Source organism: Phodopus roborovskii, unplaced genomic scaffold (genome assembly GCF_943737965.1).
Source record: "Phodopus roborovskii unplaced genomic scaffold, PHOROB, whole genome shotgun sequence".
NCBI classification, from domain to species: domain Eukaryota; kingdom Metazoa; phylum Chordata; class Mammalia; order Rodentia; family Cricetidae; genus Phodopus; species Phodopus roborovskii.
Genome location: NW_026125506.1, coordinates 3,777,872 through 3,793,159, shown reverse-complemented (window position 1 = coordinate 3,793,159; position 15,288 = coordinate 3,777,872). Strand labels below are relative to the sequence as shown.

General features: G+C 53.5%; 2 protein-coding genes across 2 annotated transcripts in view; both read right to left on the bottom strand.

Moving 5' to 3' along the window:
- Window positions 1-15,288, bottom strand: part of Ube3b (ubiquitin protein ligase E3B) — a 184,489-nt gene that overhangs the window by 60,015 nt on the left and 109,186 nt on the right. The gene's annotated exons all lie outside the window — the stretch shown is intronic.
- Window positions 1-15,288, bottom strand: part of Myo1h (myosin IH) — a 41,014-nt gene that overhangs the window by 150 nt on the left and 25,576 nt on the right. The window contains exons 16-32 of the mRNA XM_051176366.1: window positions 15,087-15,133; window positions 13,896-13,976; window positions 12,708-12,813; window positions 11,927-12,044; window positions 9,355-9,468; window positions 8,799-8,875; window positions 7,529-7,597; window positions 6,090-6,174; window positions 5,138-5,297; window positions 4,312-4,395; window positions 3,354-3,447; window positions 3,197-3,252; window positions 2,411-2,546; window positions 1,962-2,035; window positions 1,736-1,833; window positions 1,083-1,194; window positions 399-408 (exon numbers count right to left, since the gene is read on the bottom strand). Coding sequence (XP_051032323.1) covers window positions 399-408; window positions 1,083-1,194; window positions 1,736-1,833; window positions 1,962-2,035; window positions 2,411-2,546; window positions 3,197-3,252; window positions 3,354-3,447; window positions 4,312-4,395; window positions 5,138-5,297; window positions 6,090-6,174; window positions 7,529-7,597; window positions 8,799-8,875; window positions 9,355-9,468; window positions 11,927-12,044; window positions 12,708-12,813; window positions 13,896-13,976; window positions 15,087-15,133 — 1,521 coding nt within the window. The remainder of the gene's footprint in view (window positions 1-398; window positions 409-1,082; window positions 1,195-1,735; window positions 1,834-1,961; window positions 2,036-2,410; window positions 2,547-3,196; window positions 3,253-3,353; window positions 3,448-4,311; window positions 4,396-5,137; window positions 5,298-6,089; window positions 6,175-7,528; window positions 7,598-8,798; window positions 8,876-9,354; window positions 9,469-11,926; window positions 12,045-12,707; window positions 12,814-13,895; window positions 13,977-15,086; window positions 15,134-15,288) is intronic.

Below are 15,288 nucleotides of genomic sequence, written 5' to 3'. Positions count from 1 at the left end.
GGGAACCTGGCCCTGGCCCTGGCAGCAAGGCAGTGTCATTTACAGCAGAATTAACTTGTGTGTCACCGTGAGTTCCTTCGCTCCCGTCTCAGCAGCTGGGCGGAGGTGCAAAGTCTGCCACCCACCTACAGTAACTTCCTGCTGTACCTGAATCGGGTTCTTCTGGGGACAGGTGGGTGACTCAAGCTTGACTCCCAGGAAACATCTGGATGCAGTGCCACCCAGCACCCAAGCAGCTGAGGTCTGGCTTTGCAGTAGCACAGGCTCTGCTGATGCAGTCCAGGCTCCAGAAGCTGCTGGCACTTTCCTTAAAGATGTAGCTAAGTGGATAAGGTTGCTCAGTTGGAGCAGAAATAGTGACGGTGGAGGGCAAAGGTCATCCTGTCAGGTCTTCTTACTTGCGGACACCTGAGGAGAGGGACGCCTGGCTTTAGAGCCTCATCCCTGGGGAGGAAGCTGCCACCAGGGGCCCCTTCTGGCTCATAAGGAGCAGCCAGGTTAGAGAGTGGGTAATGCAGAGAGACCCGTGAGTGCATCTTCAGCCTTGGGGAGGCACAGAGAAGGGAGGGCTGTGGCCGCAGAGCCCTGACAGCACCTCAGGTCACTAAAACATTTCACTTGTCCCTGACGGGTGGGGGCCACTGTGTTGTGAAAGGCACGTGTGAACTATTGATACCTGCAAACCGGTTTCCTGAGAAAAAGCATTTCATAGATTCCCACCCCCATCTGCTTTCAACACGTGTTTTCCTTCCAGCACCGAAAAACAGCCCGGAAAGACGGAGGAGCTTGTGACCAGTGTGTGGGAGCCCAGCCCCCAGAGCTCCTCCATGTCAGGGTGGCCCCTGAGCACACTAGCGAGGCTTGTGTGAGCAGCTGTGTGGCGGGAGCCTCTGGCCGCCCCATCTCCCTCACTCCTGAGTCACTATTTCAAGGGTCACTATGTGCCTTCCTCCCAGGGTACCAACCGGGACTGGAGGGGAAGATGAAATCTCTTTTATTACTTCTGTGCATATACATAGCCTCCAGCGAGCACCCCTCCCTCCCTCCCTCCCTCCCTCCCTCCCTTCCTCCCTCCCTCCCACGCAGCCACTCACCACTCTTAACTGTCCGTTTTTACCCTTATACACTTGCTCTTCCACTCCAGTCTCAAAAACTATTGTGCCTTCTTTCCCAGGACTGATGTAAAACTGCAAACTTAAAACATGGCGAGTGACAAATTACCGGCATGCTTTCTAGTCTTCGAAAGAAACTCCCCTGGGAACCCATCCTAGCTGACTCTTGAATCCTGCGTATGTGGCCAATCAGGATGTTCTCAGGATTGGGCGGGCCCTCACAAGCTTCTGTGGCCACTCTCAGGTCAGATCAGCATCGGGCTCTCTAGAGGGCCGTGTGATGCATAAATGGCGGCCTGCGTGGTGTCTGCGGAAGCTCGCAGCTGCCCAAGGCCTCATCTGCGTTCTGTCAGAGCCTGTGCACCTTACCACACACCCGCTCTCTTCTCTGCCTGCAGATTCACCCTTCAGACTATAAAAGCTCGGGGTAGAGGACAGTGCGACCCGGCGTGAGTTTCAGTCTACACAGCCTCACTGGGGTCGCCTCGGGCATACTGGGTAGCCCGACCTCAGCTGGCCTTGCTGGGGACTCAAGCAGCTAAGGGGCCACTACAGAGGCAGCAGGCGTGTGGAGACCCCCGGTCCCCGTTAGGGGGGGGGGCACACAGTGAGTAAGCCCCTACCTTCCTTGAACAACTCGGATGGCGTGTTCCTTCTTAATCAGCATAGCCAGTTTAGTGGCCACCTCAAATACGTGCTCACACTGTAGGATGACGTCCCCCTGCGGAGACCGGTGACAGGGCAGGTTCAGGGTGACTGGCTTGAATATGGAGGGTCTTACAGGTTCCAACTTAATTCCAGCCACAGCAGCTTGTTCCCGTGCCAGCAGAGGCCGGGAGCCACAGGTACCTTGTGCTGTACCTTGTCCCCTGGTGAAACGTGAATGACCAGTATTCCGTCGCTCAGGCTGCTGGTGGAAACACCTGAAAGGTAGATCCAGAATTCTGGCATTAATAAAGGGGCCTGGGGAGATGGCCAGGCATGAGGACCTGGGTTCGATACCCAGGAACCACATAAAAGGGAGACACCGCGAGGGAGGGCATCTGTCACCCCAGCACTCGGGGTGCAGGGGGTCAGAGATAGGTACACCCACTGAACCCCAGAGTCAGTGAGCATCTGTCACCCAGCACTCGGGGTGCAGGGGTCAGAGATAGGCACACCCACTGAACCCCAGAGTCAGTGAGCATCTGTCACCCAGCACTCGGGGTGCAGGGGGTCAGAGATAGGTACACCCACTGAACCCCAGAGTCAGTGAGCCACTAATCCCAGGACACGAGAGACATCAGACGCTCACCCACCTCTCAGGGCCGAGTACTCAATCTTCTGCTTGATTCTGGACAGTTCTACCACGTATGCTGCCCGCTGAGTGAGGAGGAGTTGCCGCGGGCGCGCCTTGAAGCCTTTCCTATCATACTTGATGACTGGGGCGCCATACTGCAAGGCAGTTAGTGTCACCAGGAAGGGAAGGCTGTATCACCCGCGGGCAGGGGACAGAGCCCCTCCTCCTGGGACCCAGTGGCACCGGCTCAGCTTTTGTAGTAAGGCTTTTGCTTTGGTGCCCCGGTTCTGGAAGATTACAATTCTGAGTCCTACCTTCCTCTGAGGAAACCGAGGCTCTGAGAGGCCAGCAGAGAGAGGGGCATTCACGGCGCCTGAGTTTTCACAGACGGGAATCTCCCTTCCCTCCCCTCCACCCCCTACCCCCCCCCCCCGCTTTTGTCTACAACCGAGCAGGTGAGAGAGGCCATCAGACAGATGGCCTCACACCAGCCACCCCACAAAAGCCACATATATGATTGGGTAACCCGCCTGGGAACTCCTGGTGGCTGTGCTGACAGACAAGGCCCTGGCTAGCTCTCAGGGTTCACAGAAAAGCAAGCCACGATGGTTTGGGGGATGGCAGGAGTGAGCGACAGGCTTCTGTCGGCCATGCTCAGTGCCCAGCATGCCGTGGGGAGCCCCAGCGAACCCAGCTGCACCCCTGTGTGTGAGCAGCGTGTCTAAACACCCACGGGAGGAACACGGGAAGGTCCTGGCCTCAGACATACGTGTCCTGGTGGAGACCACACACAAGGTTGCTGTACCTGGATCTTCTCGCTGCTGAGCAGTTGGAGTACTTTGGGGTTTATGTGGCCTTCACCTGGGGAAGGAGCCAGGACAGTAGCCATCACCAGCCCCGTGGGGGTGTGCTCCCTGCTGAGGCCTCCCAGGACGTTCCCGGAAAGTGGAAAGCACACTTACCCAGCCGGCTGCAGGCAAAAGGTTGGTGTAAGCTGTCTGCGTACCCTTCCTTCTTCCCCTTGAACAGGTCACTCGTAACCACCTTTTGCTGCATCTGGAAACAGATAGTTCGGAGCGTAGAGTAGTCGGTCCTGGGCTGTCTTCAGACAGGAGCCTTGTTACAGATACCCTACAGCTTCCACTGGTTTCTCAGGGTGGAGGTTTCAGAGCTTCAGGGGGTGTGGTGGTTTGAAAGAAAATGCCCCCCAAAGGGCGTGGCACTATTAGGAGGTGTGGCTCTGTTGGAGAAGTGTGTCACTGGAGGTGGACATATGCTCAAGCCACACCCAGTGACAGACCACCTCCCGTTGCTCCTGCACCACGCCTGCCTGCACACCACCATGTCACACCACGGTGACTGTGAACTAAACCTCTGAAAATGCCAGTCACCCCAACTAGATACTTTCGTAAGAAGAGTTGCTGTGCATGGTGCCTCTTCACGCAATAGAAACCCTGAAACAGGGAGCATCTCTCTCCTAAACCAGAACTCTGCAACTCCAGCCCAGAGGCAGCTTGTGGCAGGCTGCATGTGTTTGTAAATAAAGCTTTATTGGGACACAGCTACGGCGTTTATAAATACATGTCTGTGACTGCTTCCCGCTATAACAAGAAAGAGAAACAACCGGGCATATGGCCCAGAAAGCCTCAAAAGTCGGCTCTGTAGCCCCACAGAACAGACCGCAGGGTAAGAGTCTTCCCGCACAGGCATTCCTGCCTTGCCAGGCACGGGTCATCTGGATTCTGTCCCCATGGTAACACAGGGACGCTAACTGTAGCTGCTGATGTTTCTCAACTCCTCTATAAGCCGTGGCAATAGTGTGGCTCATAGGTAGACAGTCAAAGTCGACTTTAGAACTAAGAATCTAACTTGCACGACAACGACATGCAGATGCCATGATGCCCCGTGTCTCCACCCTACCATGACTCTCCTCTCAGCGGAGACTCCCCGGCAGTATTTCCGAACGAGGTTCCTCATGCACATCTTCCTCAGCAGATCCGAAGCCTGCAGGGAGAACATAACTTCTTTCCCGCCTGCCTCGATCCCTTGCCTTGGGCTGTGGTGACCTGCATGGCAGCTTTTTAGACATCAGTGTCCTGCGCTCATGGCAGGTGGTCGGTCCCCTCTGGTCCCCTCCAGCAGGACAGCGCTGCTGACCCGGATGTTGCTAACCAAAGGCAGAAGTGAAGGGAGGGGCGGCGGTGGAGCCTGGGAACCTCATAGTAGCTGTCACGGTAGTCTAGAACAGCAGTTCTCAACCGGTAGGTCATGACCCCTGGGGGGGGTCAGTTGACCCTGCCATAGAGGTTGCATATCAGGTATTTTGGCAACGAAAATGATTTCATGGTTGGAGGTCACTGAAACATGAACTGTTATTGAAGGGTCACAGCATTAGGAAGGTTGAAAACCACTGTTCTAGAATATTCTTTATGGATCCCATGGCAGTCACTTACCCTCAAGACTGCTATGGCATGGTGGGAAACCACTCAGTGCCTGGGAGGCAGGAAGGTTACTAGTTCAAGGCCAGCCTGGGCTATAGAGTAAGTCCCTGTGTATTTACAAAGGCTCTGGCTAAACACGTGTCTGTCTGATTTATAACCCCACTGCTGAACTCTGAGGCATCCCATTTCTTCTAAGAGCTCTAAAAAGTGACCCCGTGGAGCCAAAGGGGAACAGCGCAGAGGGTGAAGTAGCTCTCAGAGTCCCCCACCCCCACCCCCGACATCTGCAGCATCAGCAGCCTTACGTTTTCCAGGATGCCCGGTGGCCTCAGCCAGCTCTTGTCCAGCACACTCTTCGGCACGTGGTAGCGAAGATTCAAGATGTAATTCTTCCTCACAAGAACTACGAACTCTTCGTTGTCAGGACAAAGGGGTCTGGCACGGTTGATAAAACCCTTGACGAACCTCAAGAGCAAAGTGACAAGAGGCGGTTTACACAGCCACACGGGCCAGGAACCCCCACCCTACCCCACCCGCCCCACTTTCCGTCCCTGACGAGCTTGAGTTAGTTGCCAGTTAAAACGTGAGCAGCATGTAAAGCCAGACTTCAGTTTCCGTGAGATAGGAAGGCTGGCCACGATGGCCGGGCTCATCACCTGTGGTTAGAGTGTGGCAGGTGGCCTCCTGATTGATTGGCTGCAGCCTCCCACCACCCATTGTGAGACTTGGCTCACTTTTTCTGCCTGGCTCTGGAATTCGTCTGACTCAGGGATATCACAAGGCTGAGCTGTGACAGTTGGAATCTGGAGCAGAGACAGCTGGATTCCCAGCATGCTCTAAGGACGGATCTCTCTGTACAGACCAAAACCGCAGCTGGAGAGATGGCTAAGGGCACTTGCTCAGTCACGAGGACTGAAGTTCAGATCCCAGCACCCACAGCAGGCCACTCACAAACTTCTCAACTCCAGCTCCAGAGAGCCAGGCCCTCTCCTGGAATGCACTCAATTTGCATATGCACATACCCCTGCCCTTAAGAATAGTCAGAAAGCCAGGTGTGGTGGCACACCTCTTTAATCCCAGCACTGGGTGTCTGAGGCGGATGGATCTCTGTGAATTCCAGGGCCAGCCTGGTCTACAGAGTGAGTTCTATGACAGCAAGGGCCACACAGAAACCCTGTCTCAAAAAACAAACCCACAGCAGCCCCACCGAGCTCACGGGCACCACGGCGCCCTGGCCCCTTGGCGCGGAGACCTTACCTCCGGATGATTTGCACTGCCCACTTTCTTCTCTTGATCTCCCTCCGAGCCAGGGCCCCACGCCAGTGGGCTTCTAACGTGGTGGCTAAAAAGAGTTCACTGCTGGCATTAGAACGTGGGACAGTCACGCAGAAATACAGAAGACTTTTCCAGAAGGGTCCATCTGCTCAGCGTGTCTGCCCACCCGAAAGCTCTGCTGGTCTCAGAAGTGCATATGGGGTGCAGGCTGTCATTTCCTGCCTGCTGCTCAGAGCAGAGGGGCAGCAGGCAGGAGAGAACCTTTGTGGACGTGGACACCGAAAGTGCCCAGAGGGACCATATGACGCCCCTGCCAGGGGCCAAGCTTGAGACTACAGCCCGGTCTTATCCCCTTATTTAGTTTCTCGAACCCAATGCTTTCACTTGCCACATTGAAAGATGGGGATTCATAAACAATTGGGGACGCGACAAATGAGGGTCTGCCCCTTGTCCCCACGTTTCGATATTTCTCGTGTGTGTGTGTGTGTGTGTGTGTGTGTGTGTGTGTGTGTGTGTGAGAAATTCTTTGGATTTTCAAGTTGGCCTTTCCTCCCCAGATCAGCAGTATTTCTGCTGGAGAACAGGTAATTGGAGATAACATGCTCCAGCACTCAGGACCCAGGGGCTGGCAGACTGTGGTCTGAAGACCAGCTGCCTGTTTACGTAAAGTTTTATTGCGATATGGTTAAAATCGGTTTGTTTACATACTGCCTAAAGCAATTCTGAGTCAGCAGCAGCAGGGCTGAGTAACCGGAAACTGTACTACCCACAGATGGGAAATGTTTCTGTCTGGCCAATCTCTGTCATAAAGGAGTAGTATACAGCTTTGAAAAGAAATAAACATGTACCTCCTGATTGAATTTAAAACACAATTCAGAGAACAAAAATCCAGCCACAAAATACCCACACCTGTCAAATTAAGCTGTGGTAAAACATGAAAATGGAGGAGTAAGGACCACAAAACTCAACAGAAAGTCTACAAAATTGCGCTTAGGGGCTGGGGAGATATCTCAGTAGTAGAGTGTTTCACTCTGCAAGCTCAAGGACCTGAGTTCAAATCCCCAGTACCCATACAAAAAGCTGGGCATAGCAGCACATGCCTGTTCCCCCAGTGCTAGGAGACGGTGAGGCAGAACGATCTCTGGGACTCACCAGACTTTCTGGTTAAGTCAGTCCGCTCCAGGTTAAGAAAGAGACCCCATCTCAAAAAAGTATGGCAAGGAGAGCCTGAAGATGCTCAGCGCTGACCTCTAGCTTCCACAAGCACACACGAGCACAGGCGCCTGACACACTGTTTGCATATAAAGTCTGTGCTGGAGCAAGTGTAGGACCACTATGCCGCGATGGAAGAAGCAGGCCCCAGCCAGCCCCAGGCAAGGGTGATGGGAAGCGCTCGCCACACCCTCCTGCCCTGCCCTCACCTGCTTGTCTCTTCCTCACATACTCTCTCCTCCGCAGGCAGCCTTTGTATGTAGCTTGGATTCTTGAGACTTAAAATAAAACAATAGTTTCGGTGAGTTGGCTTCTGTGTCTTCGTGATCATGGTTTCCAAAAGCAGGAAGCCCGACCCCCCCCCCCCAGAACCTGCAGTGCAGCCATTCTCCGGGCACTGAGTATTAGAAAGATGGGGGCAGACACCGGAGGGTTCTCTTGCCTTCCACAGGGTAACAGCGCCCAGTTCACAGATCACCCTCACAACCCTCATAACCCATCCACAAGATGGGAAGGACATCGGCACATCTCAAAAGGCAGCGTGCAGGCTCAGATGGAGATGTCCAGTAGCCTTGAAATGGTACCACACCGAGCAGTGTGAACCCCAGAACACCCCTAAGATCTAGCTCCCATCACCCCCTTCACCTAGTGAACAATCCACCAGAGACCGAGTTCACAGAGGGTCCTGCACACTGGAAACGGCACCGCCTCTGAGAAGAGGTACTGATCCAAACCCCTGGAGCCTGGCTAAGACTGGGCCTTCTTCGTCTCAGCTAGGTGGTTGGCCCTGGGTACCTGCTGCTGGAGGAGTGGCTCAGTGGTCAAGAGCTTGCCTAGCAGGTGCAGCCGTCAAACCTTGAAACCAGACTGGCCCAAGTTCAAGCCTGGCCTCTGCAGCAGACCAGCTGTGTGATAGCTGGCAGCTTGCTGGCATCTGTGTCTCAGCTTCCCTGAACATGAGGCGTGGGGGTAGCAGGACCTAGTCAGAGGCTCAGTCTCTACAGCTGTTGGGCAAGGGCTTGGTGCACATGGCAGAGGCAAGAACCCAGCTCAGGCCAGCTTAGAGTTCCAGTTAGAGAATTCCTGGTCCCCCATCCAGCTTCTGCCATTTGCCATTCACAAAAAGACCCTGGCTGTGGGCTTTGGAAGCACACTGCTGCCATCGCATACATGACAGAAGTTGTGAAACCTGACTGTGACCCGAGGGGGTAGGTCTCCCTCTCCCGTGACCTTACACTTGGCTGTGCACAAGGGCAGTCACAGGATGAGACCCTGGACATATAATGTTTCTACACCTGCCCTCGGAGCCCATCAGTCCAGAGGCGTCCCATCATAATTCCATAACACCATGACTTAGCCCTGGTTCTTAAGGGGGTATGTTTAAACACATCAGACACCGACGTTTGAGGGTTTTCTTCCCCGCCTCCCTGGTTAAACTTACTGGTTTCTCTTGGAAGTGTGAGAAAAAGAAAACCGTACCTAATTGATGTTTGCTACACTCAAAGGCATCTTCAGTAGCAAACAGAGTTCTGGGGAAGCGAATGAATATTTTGGTTCTAGCAAAGGCAAAAAGAAACACGATTGATTATTGATTAGTCAGTTGCCACCCACGATGGTCGGTTGGGTAGTGTCCTGCCCCCAGTGCATGTCCAATCAGAACTTTAGGATGTGACCTTTGTGGGGAGTGGCTGTCTTTGGAGACAATTAAAGGAGGGGGTAGAGTGGAGAGCGAAGGTTAAAATAGGATGCAGATCCAGGTCAGTGTCCCTCATAAGCGCCAGGAAAGGACATCTAAGCAGGCCAGAGCGATGCTGCATTCAGCTTAGTGGGCGGCAGATCTGGCGCCTGCAAACAAAGTCTCCCCCCACCCCAAACAAGAGGGGACTCTTGGGCTCTCTGCAACCGTGGACACCTGTTAATGAGGATTTCTGTCCCTCCACAGCAAAGTGTGGACACGCCTGTTCCATGCAGGTCAGCAACATGGAATCTGTTGAGTCCGGAGAAGAGATAGTTTGGGGGTTTCTTGGCCACTTACTTTCCTAACTTGTAGTCCTGAGGTTGGTAGCCGATGTACTTGATCAGCCGCTCGACGCCCTCTCCTGGGGGGCCGTGCCAGTGTGGCCAGGTGTCTGGGCACAGAGACTTGTACCTGCCAGGAGTGGAGAGGGACATGCAGGACACTGTCCTCCACCGTGCCCCAGGGTATCTTCGGCTCCCTTGCAGAGGATCGGCCACTCACAGTACAGTTGTCTCGGCAACGCATACAGGGTGTGAGAGAAAGTGTCCTCACAGCTGCGCCATCATGGGACACGCAGCCAGATGACACAACTCGCTCCTATGTCCACATCCAAGAGCTGCACACCGTGTCCACAGCGCCTCCTGCAGCATTATTCACTAACAGCCCAAAGTGGGGCCACCTAGTGGGTGGCTGAACAGGCATCAAAAGTGCTCACACACAGGGAATAAAAGTGCCTTGCTAGAACACGAAGATTTCACGTGTGTGAGTGTGTGTGTGTGTGTACAAGCATGTGTTTACATGTATGTGGGGGCACAAGAGGGCATGGGCGTGTGTGTAGGTGTGTGGGTATGGGTGGGTGGGTGAGGGTATGGGTTGTGTGGTGTGTGTGTGTGTGTGTGTGTGTATGTATGTGTGTGTGGTGTGTGTGTGTGTGTGGTGTGTGTGTGTGTGTGGTGTGTGTGTGGTGTGTGTGTGGTGTGTGTGTGGTATGGGTGTGTGTGTGTGGTGTGTATGTGTGTGTGGTGTGTGTGGTGTGTATGTGTGTATGTGGTGTGTGTGCGGTGTGTATGTATGTGTGTGTGCGGTGTGTATGTATGTGTGTGTGTGGTGTGTATGTGTGTGTGGTATGGGTGTGGTATGGGTGTGTGTGGTGTGGTATGTGTTGTGTGTGTGTGTGTGTGTGTGATGTGTGTGATGTGTAGGCCAGATGCTGGGTGTCTTTCTCAGTTGCTTATCGACATTCACTGAGGTAGGGGCTCTCATTGAACTCACAGTGTGTGGAGTTGGATAGCCAACTTGCTGTGGTAACCCCATCTCTGACTCCTGAGTGCTGGGTTAGCAGTGGGCTGTTCAACCTGCCTAGCATTTATGTGGGTGCACACTGGGGATCAGAGCTCTGGTCTTCAACACTTATGCAGCAAGCACTTTCTCCCCAGTGTATATTTGAGACAGGCTCTCCGTATGTAGCCCTGGCTGTCTTGGAGTCTGCTCTGTAGACCAGGCTGACCTCAAACTCACAGAGATCTGCCTGCCTTTGCCTTATGGGTGCTGGGATTAAAGGTGTGAATCACAACAAAAAGCTGGAAAAGATTTCTTTCAGAGTAACTTTGGCTCCAGTGCCGGCTTTATCCAATCCCAGCACACAGCGTTGGAACCCCTCTAAAGTTAGCATACTCCTTAAACTCAAAAGAGGCCTCATAATGAATGGGTCGAATGGTCTGGAACAGCCAACAGTGCAACAATGGCATTCTGAGATGTTTGCCAGGTCAGGATCCATGAAAAGGAGTCAGTCCATTTCATTTTAACTCAAGGTCAGAGAGGTTTAAAATGTCCTTATGTCTTATAATCCATAAGAGATTAGTTTGGCTGGGCAGTGATGCCGAATGCCTTTAATCCCAGCACTTGGGAGGCAGAGGCAGGAGGATCTCTGAGTTTGAGGTCAGTCTCGTCTACAGAGCGAGTTCCAGGACAGGCTCCAAAGCCACAGAGAAACCCTGTCTCAAAAAACAAACAAACAAATAAGCAAAGGCATTAGTTTGGCAGCTATGGAGTGTTTTGGACTTGGCAATGCATGCCTCTATCTAAATAGCGATACACTTGGGCCCAGGTGGGTTGACTGTGGACCCTGAAGGCTGGATGGCAGATGGCAGGTGTGGCTACCTGGAAAATTAAGGGAAGTAAGTCTCTTTGCCCCTTGTACACAACAATAGAAGTCTTCTGCCATCTTGTCCCCTCTGTTGGTTGAATACATATGATCATGAAAGAATAAACTAAGGCCCATTCAGTATGGACAACTGTCCTGTGTCTCTGTCTTGGATTCTTAACCCTCTTTTACTTTCGCTCATCCACTCAGGTATGAACCTGGGGCTGCTCAGCTGGCTCCGACTGCAGCCCCGCAAAGAAGCCCCTGACAGACTCCGAGACTGCATGACCATTGTTGTAGAGCAGTCCTGTGCTGCCAGCCACCAAAGCCACTGTGGGTGTGGCATTAAAACCTTTTCAAACACCTGACACTTTAACTCCTGCTACAGCTAAGGGGATAGGGCCCAGCTGGGAAGCTCGGGGAGCACTCTGACCTGTCCGGGTGTTTCGAAGCTGGTTCTTCTATGGTACCTACATCATTATATCCACTGCCCTTCACTAACCCTTAGGAGTCCGCCTAGACCCTGCACCCCCAGGCTGTAGGGAGTTGAGTTCGGGCTTAGTGAACTCAATAGACTATGAGGAATTGGGTCCCTGTTTTACAGAAGAATGTGTGTTGGTGTCTTCTGTCTCACATCTGATCTCAGATCACTAAGGGACGCAATGCGGTTGGCCGCACCATCTCTAGGAGACCAGCTTTAAGGGCGGGTCTCAGAGCGAACCTCACCTCTGCAGGAAGTGCTCATACTTGCGCCTGTAGGCGAACCCTGCCCTCCGAACCCGCAGATGCTCCATTAGCCCCAAGTACTTGATCTGATGGCTGATGAGGAAGTCGTCAAACTTGCCTTTGGAGAAACAGAAGAGAGAGACTGACTGGAAAAACTCCCTCGGCAGCTCCAGGCTGGGTCTAGCCACAGAAACCAGCTATTACCCTCAGCTGTGTTTCTCAGGTGTGGGGATTTGGTAGGAAATTCTCCTGATGGAATAAGCCTGAGGTCTGCTAATCAGCCCAGAATCTCATGGGCAACAACCCGATGAAGGGCTTACTGTTATTGCCTCTCTAGGGAGAATACACTCCAGGCCTGTCACACTGTGTGTGTGTGTGTGTGTGTGTGTGTGTGTGTGTGTGTGTGTGTGTGTGTGTGTGTGTGTGTGTGTTCTGGTCGTTAGTGCACCACCTGCTGGGGCTCTGCTGGGGAAGCCTAGGAAGTTCCACAAGAGTCTCCTGCCATCTGTCACTTTGAGTTCTGTCTCCTTGGCCATCTGCCTGGCATCACCAGGCTCAGATTGCTGTGTCTGGCTTTATGTGGGTGCTGGGGATTTGAACTCAGATCCTCACACTTGCAAGGCAAGCGCTCATCCACTGAGCCATATCCCAGCCTCCTGTTGTTTGAGAAGAACAAGAGTTCATGTTCAAGGACCAGGCTGTGGTGGCTTTGAGGGTCTTTAGCCATGGCCCCCAGCTTTGCTCCTGAATTCCAAGCTCTGGGCTCAGGGCGGTGACTCACTGGGCTCCTTCCTCTCGTTGGGCTTGATGCAGCGGATGTATGACGGCTCCTTGGAGACGAGAAGTTCCAGGAGGCTACTCAGGCTGTTCTTAAACTGAGTCCCAACCTGTGCCATGAGAACATGTTGAGTACACACCCTTTCATCAGAAGAGCCGAGACTGCATCCCCTGCTTCTGGCCGAACTCTGGAGACAGAGCACGGCATGAGGCCCCAGCCCCGAGGCCTGAGCTCTGCTTTGCCCACTGACTGGAGGCTGTAGGTGCCCTGTTCTGGGAAGGTCAGTTCCCGTTGCTTTGGGGCTTGCCAGACAAGAGCCACGAGCTTCTAAGGCATGTGAAGGTTTTCCTAACTGAGAGAGAGTGGGAAGAAACACAGAGATGGGCAGAGAGGGCCGTTCCTCAGAGAGAGTGCTGTACCTGGGTTCGCGGCTCAGGCAAGCATCCACCCAGGCTCTCTAGCCAGGAGCCATGTAGCCACAGTGTTACTACTGGGGTCTGAGATGTCCCTCACAGGCCTCTGTACTGAAGCCATGACCCCCTGTGCAGCAGTTTCCACAGTGACTGGAAGCCTCTGACCTGACGGGCAGGAATCCCCAATGGATTCAGAGCCCAAGGGTGCTGGGGTTGGTGGGGTCTTTGTGTAGTGGTGGCAGGTCTTTAGGAGGGGCGTGGGTTCTTTAAAGGGCGGAGCCTGGTCAGAGGAAGTGCCTGAAATTGTTTTGAAGGACACATTTTCCCCCAACCCCTTTTGCATGTTCTGCACACGGTCTCTGCCATGTCACACACAAGAGGCCGTGGGGTGTGATCCCTGAAGTCAGGAACAAAATCAACCGTCAAACTTGTCTTCCTTGAGAGCTTTTGTCACAGTACAGGAAACCTGACTCATACATGGGGAGCATCTCATGGAGCCAGGCCACCACTGGCCCAGCCCCCTGCCTCCTCCCCTAGGTTTCCTAGACCTGTCTTCGTTTGATGGTATTTTTTCATAGTCTCCGCCTCCCAGACTGTAAGCCCCTTGAGGGCAGGGAACCCCAGCCCAGTATAGTTGCCAACACGGGTTCAGTGAATGTCAGCAGCAGAATGAACCAATACAAACCTCTCTGTTGGAGGAAAGGGGAGAGAGGGTGGCTTCAGAGGGGCAGGTAAGCAGTAGTCACTGTCCCCTGTGACTTTTGTCCCCTTGGCTCACCGTCGGTGGCCGCCTCCGGTTTTCCAGCTCCGCCACCAGGAAACACTCCCTCAGGATGCTATTCCTGGACCGGCACAGCACCTGTGTGAAGATGACCGGATTTGAGCTCACTGCTCTGGAGGCCAGCAGACAGCAGAGCCTCCTGCTGGGCGGGCACTTAAAGACATCCCTGACCACAACAGAGTGGGAAGAGTATGAGACCCACCCGGGGTCCCACATCAGCACCGCCACAGAGCACACACACTGGGAGGAGGGGCTCAAGCTGCAGCCCCAGCCTTGTGTGCATCAGACATCTAGCTCTCTCTACCATGATGACACGAGAGTTGTCCCCAGCCCAGCTTAGCAGTGTGTGGGGGATAAAGCAGCCTACAAACAGTCCATCACAAGAGGGTGCGGGTGAGTGATCATGCAAGGTACGGTACCCTGCTGTGCAGGGGAAGGATACCTGGCACGCTAGGGGACACAGGGCCTGGCCTCCTCAGCCACCGGCCCATGTTGGCGTTCAGGGGACAGACGCGGTGTCATGAAGCCCAGGAATCTAGCCTGTGCATTATGTGGCCTTGCTCCATCAATTTTCAAGATAATCTGTTGTAAGAAGAATGCACGCCCCTCTACTCTTGTTTACGTGGTGCGTGGTGCCCTCGTGCAGGCTAAGTGCATGCTAAGTACCGTGTCATGGGCGTCACCGCCCTTCCTCCTCTTCCCATCTCTGACTTTGCTTTTTCTTTTACACAGTTTCTCTAGACAGCCCAGGCTGGCCCTAAACCCAAGATCCTCCCGTGCTCTCCCTGTCCCCCAGCCCCCCACCCCCGAGCGCTGGGGATACTAGTGTGTGCCGCCACATCTGGAAGAACTCTTTAATACAATTAAAACTATACAAAAACGTGCTTGTGTTCATCTAATAGAATGTCGTTCAGCCTTAAAGCAGGAAATCCTCTTTCTTTTCTTGGAAAGGTCTGGTGTCCTCCTGGCTGTCCCGGAACACCTAGTGTAGCTGGGGTGACTTTGAAGTCCTGGTCCTCTTGCCCCCACCTCTCCGGCGCTAGGGAGGACTGCAGGCTGCCCGCAGTCCCAGCTTAGGGTGTAATGCATGGAGGAGAAAGTTCCAGAAACCCCAGAGCCGCCACTCACTGACTTCTGTCATAGGCTCTGTCTTCACCATTAACATCGTGGGTGATGATTCAAACTTACCTCCTTCAGGTGTCGGTAAAGCAGGTCATTGTTTTTCTCCAAGAATCCTGGGTGTTTTTGAAAACAGAAGTCACAATCAATGTGATTCCCATTGATTGCTAAGGCACATTCTGATGATGTCTGGGGTCGCAAGGGGTTTCCCGGCTGTCACAGTACTGAGATGGGCTGGATCCCAGCAGTGAGCTGTGAGCTAAGCATCGGG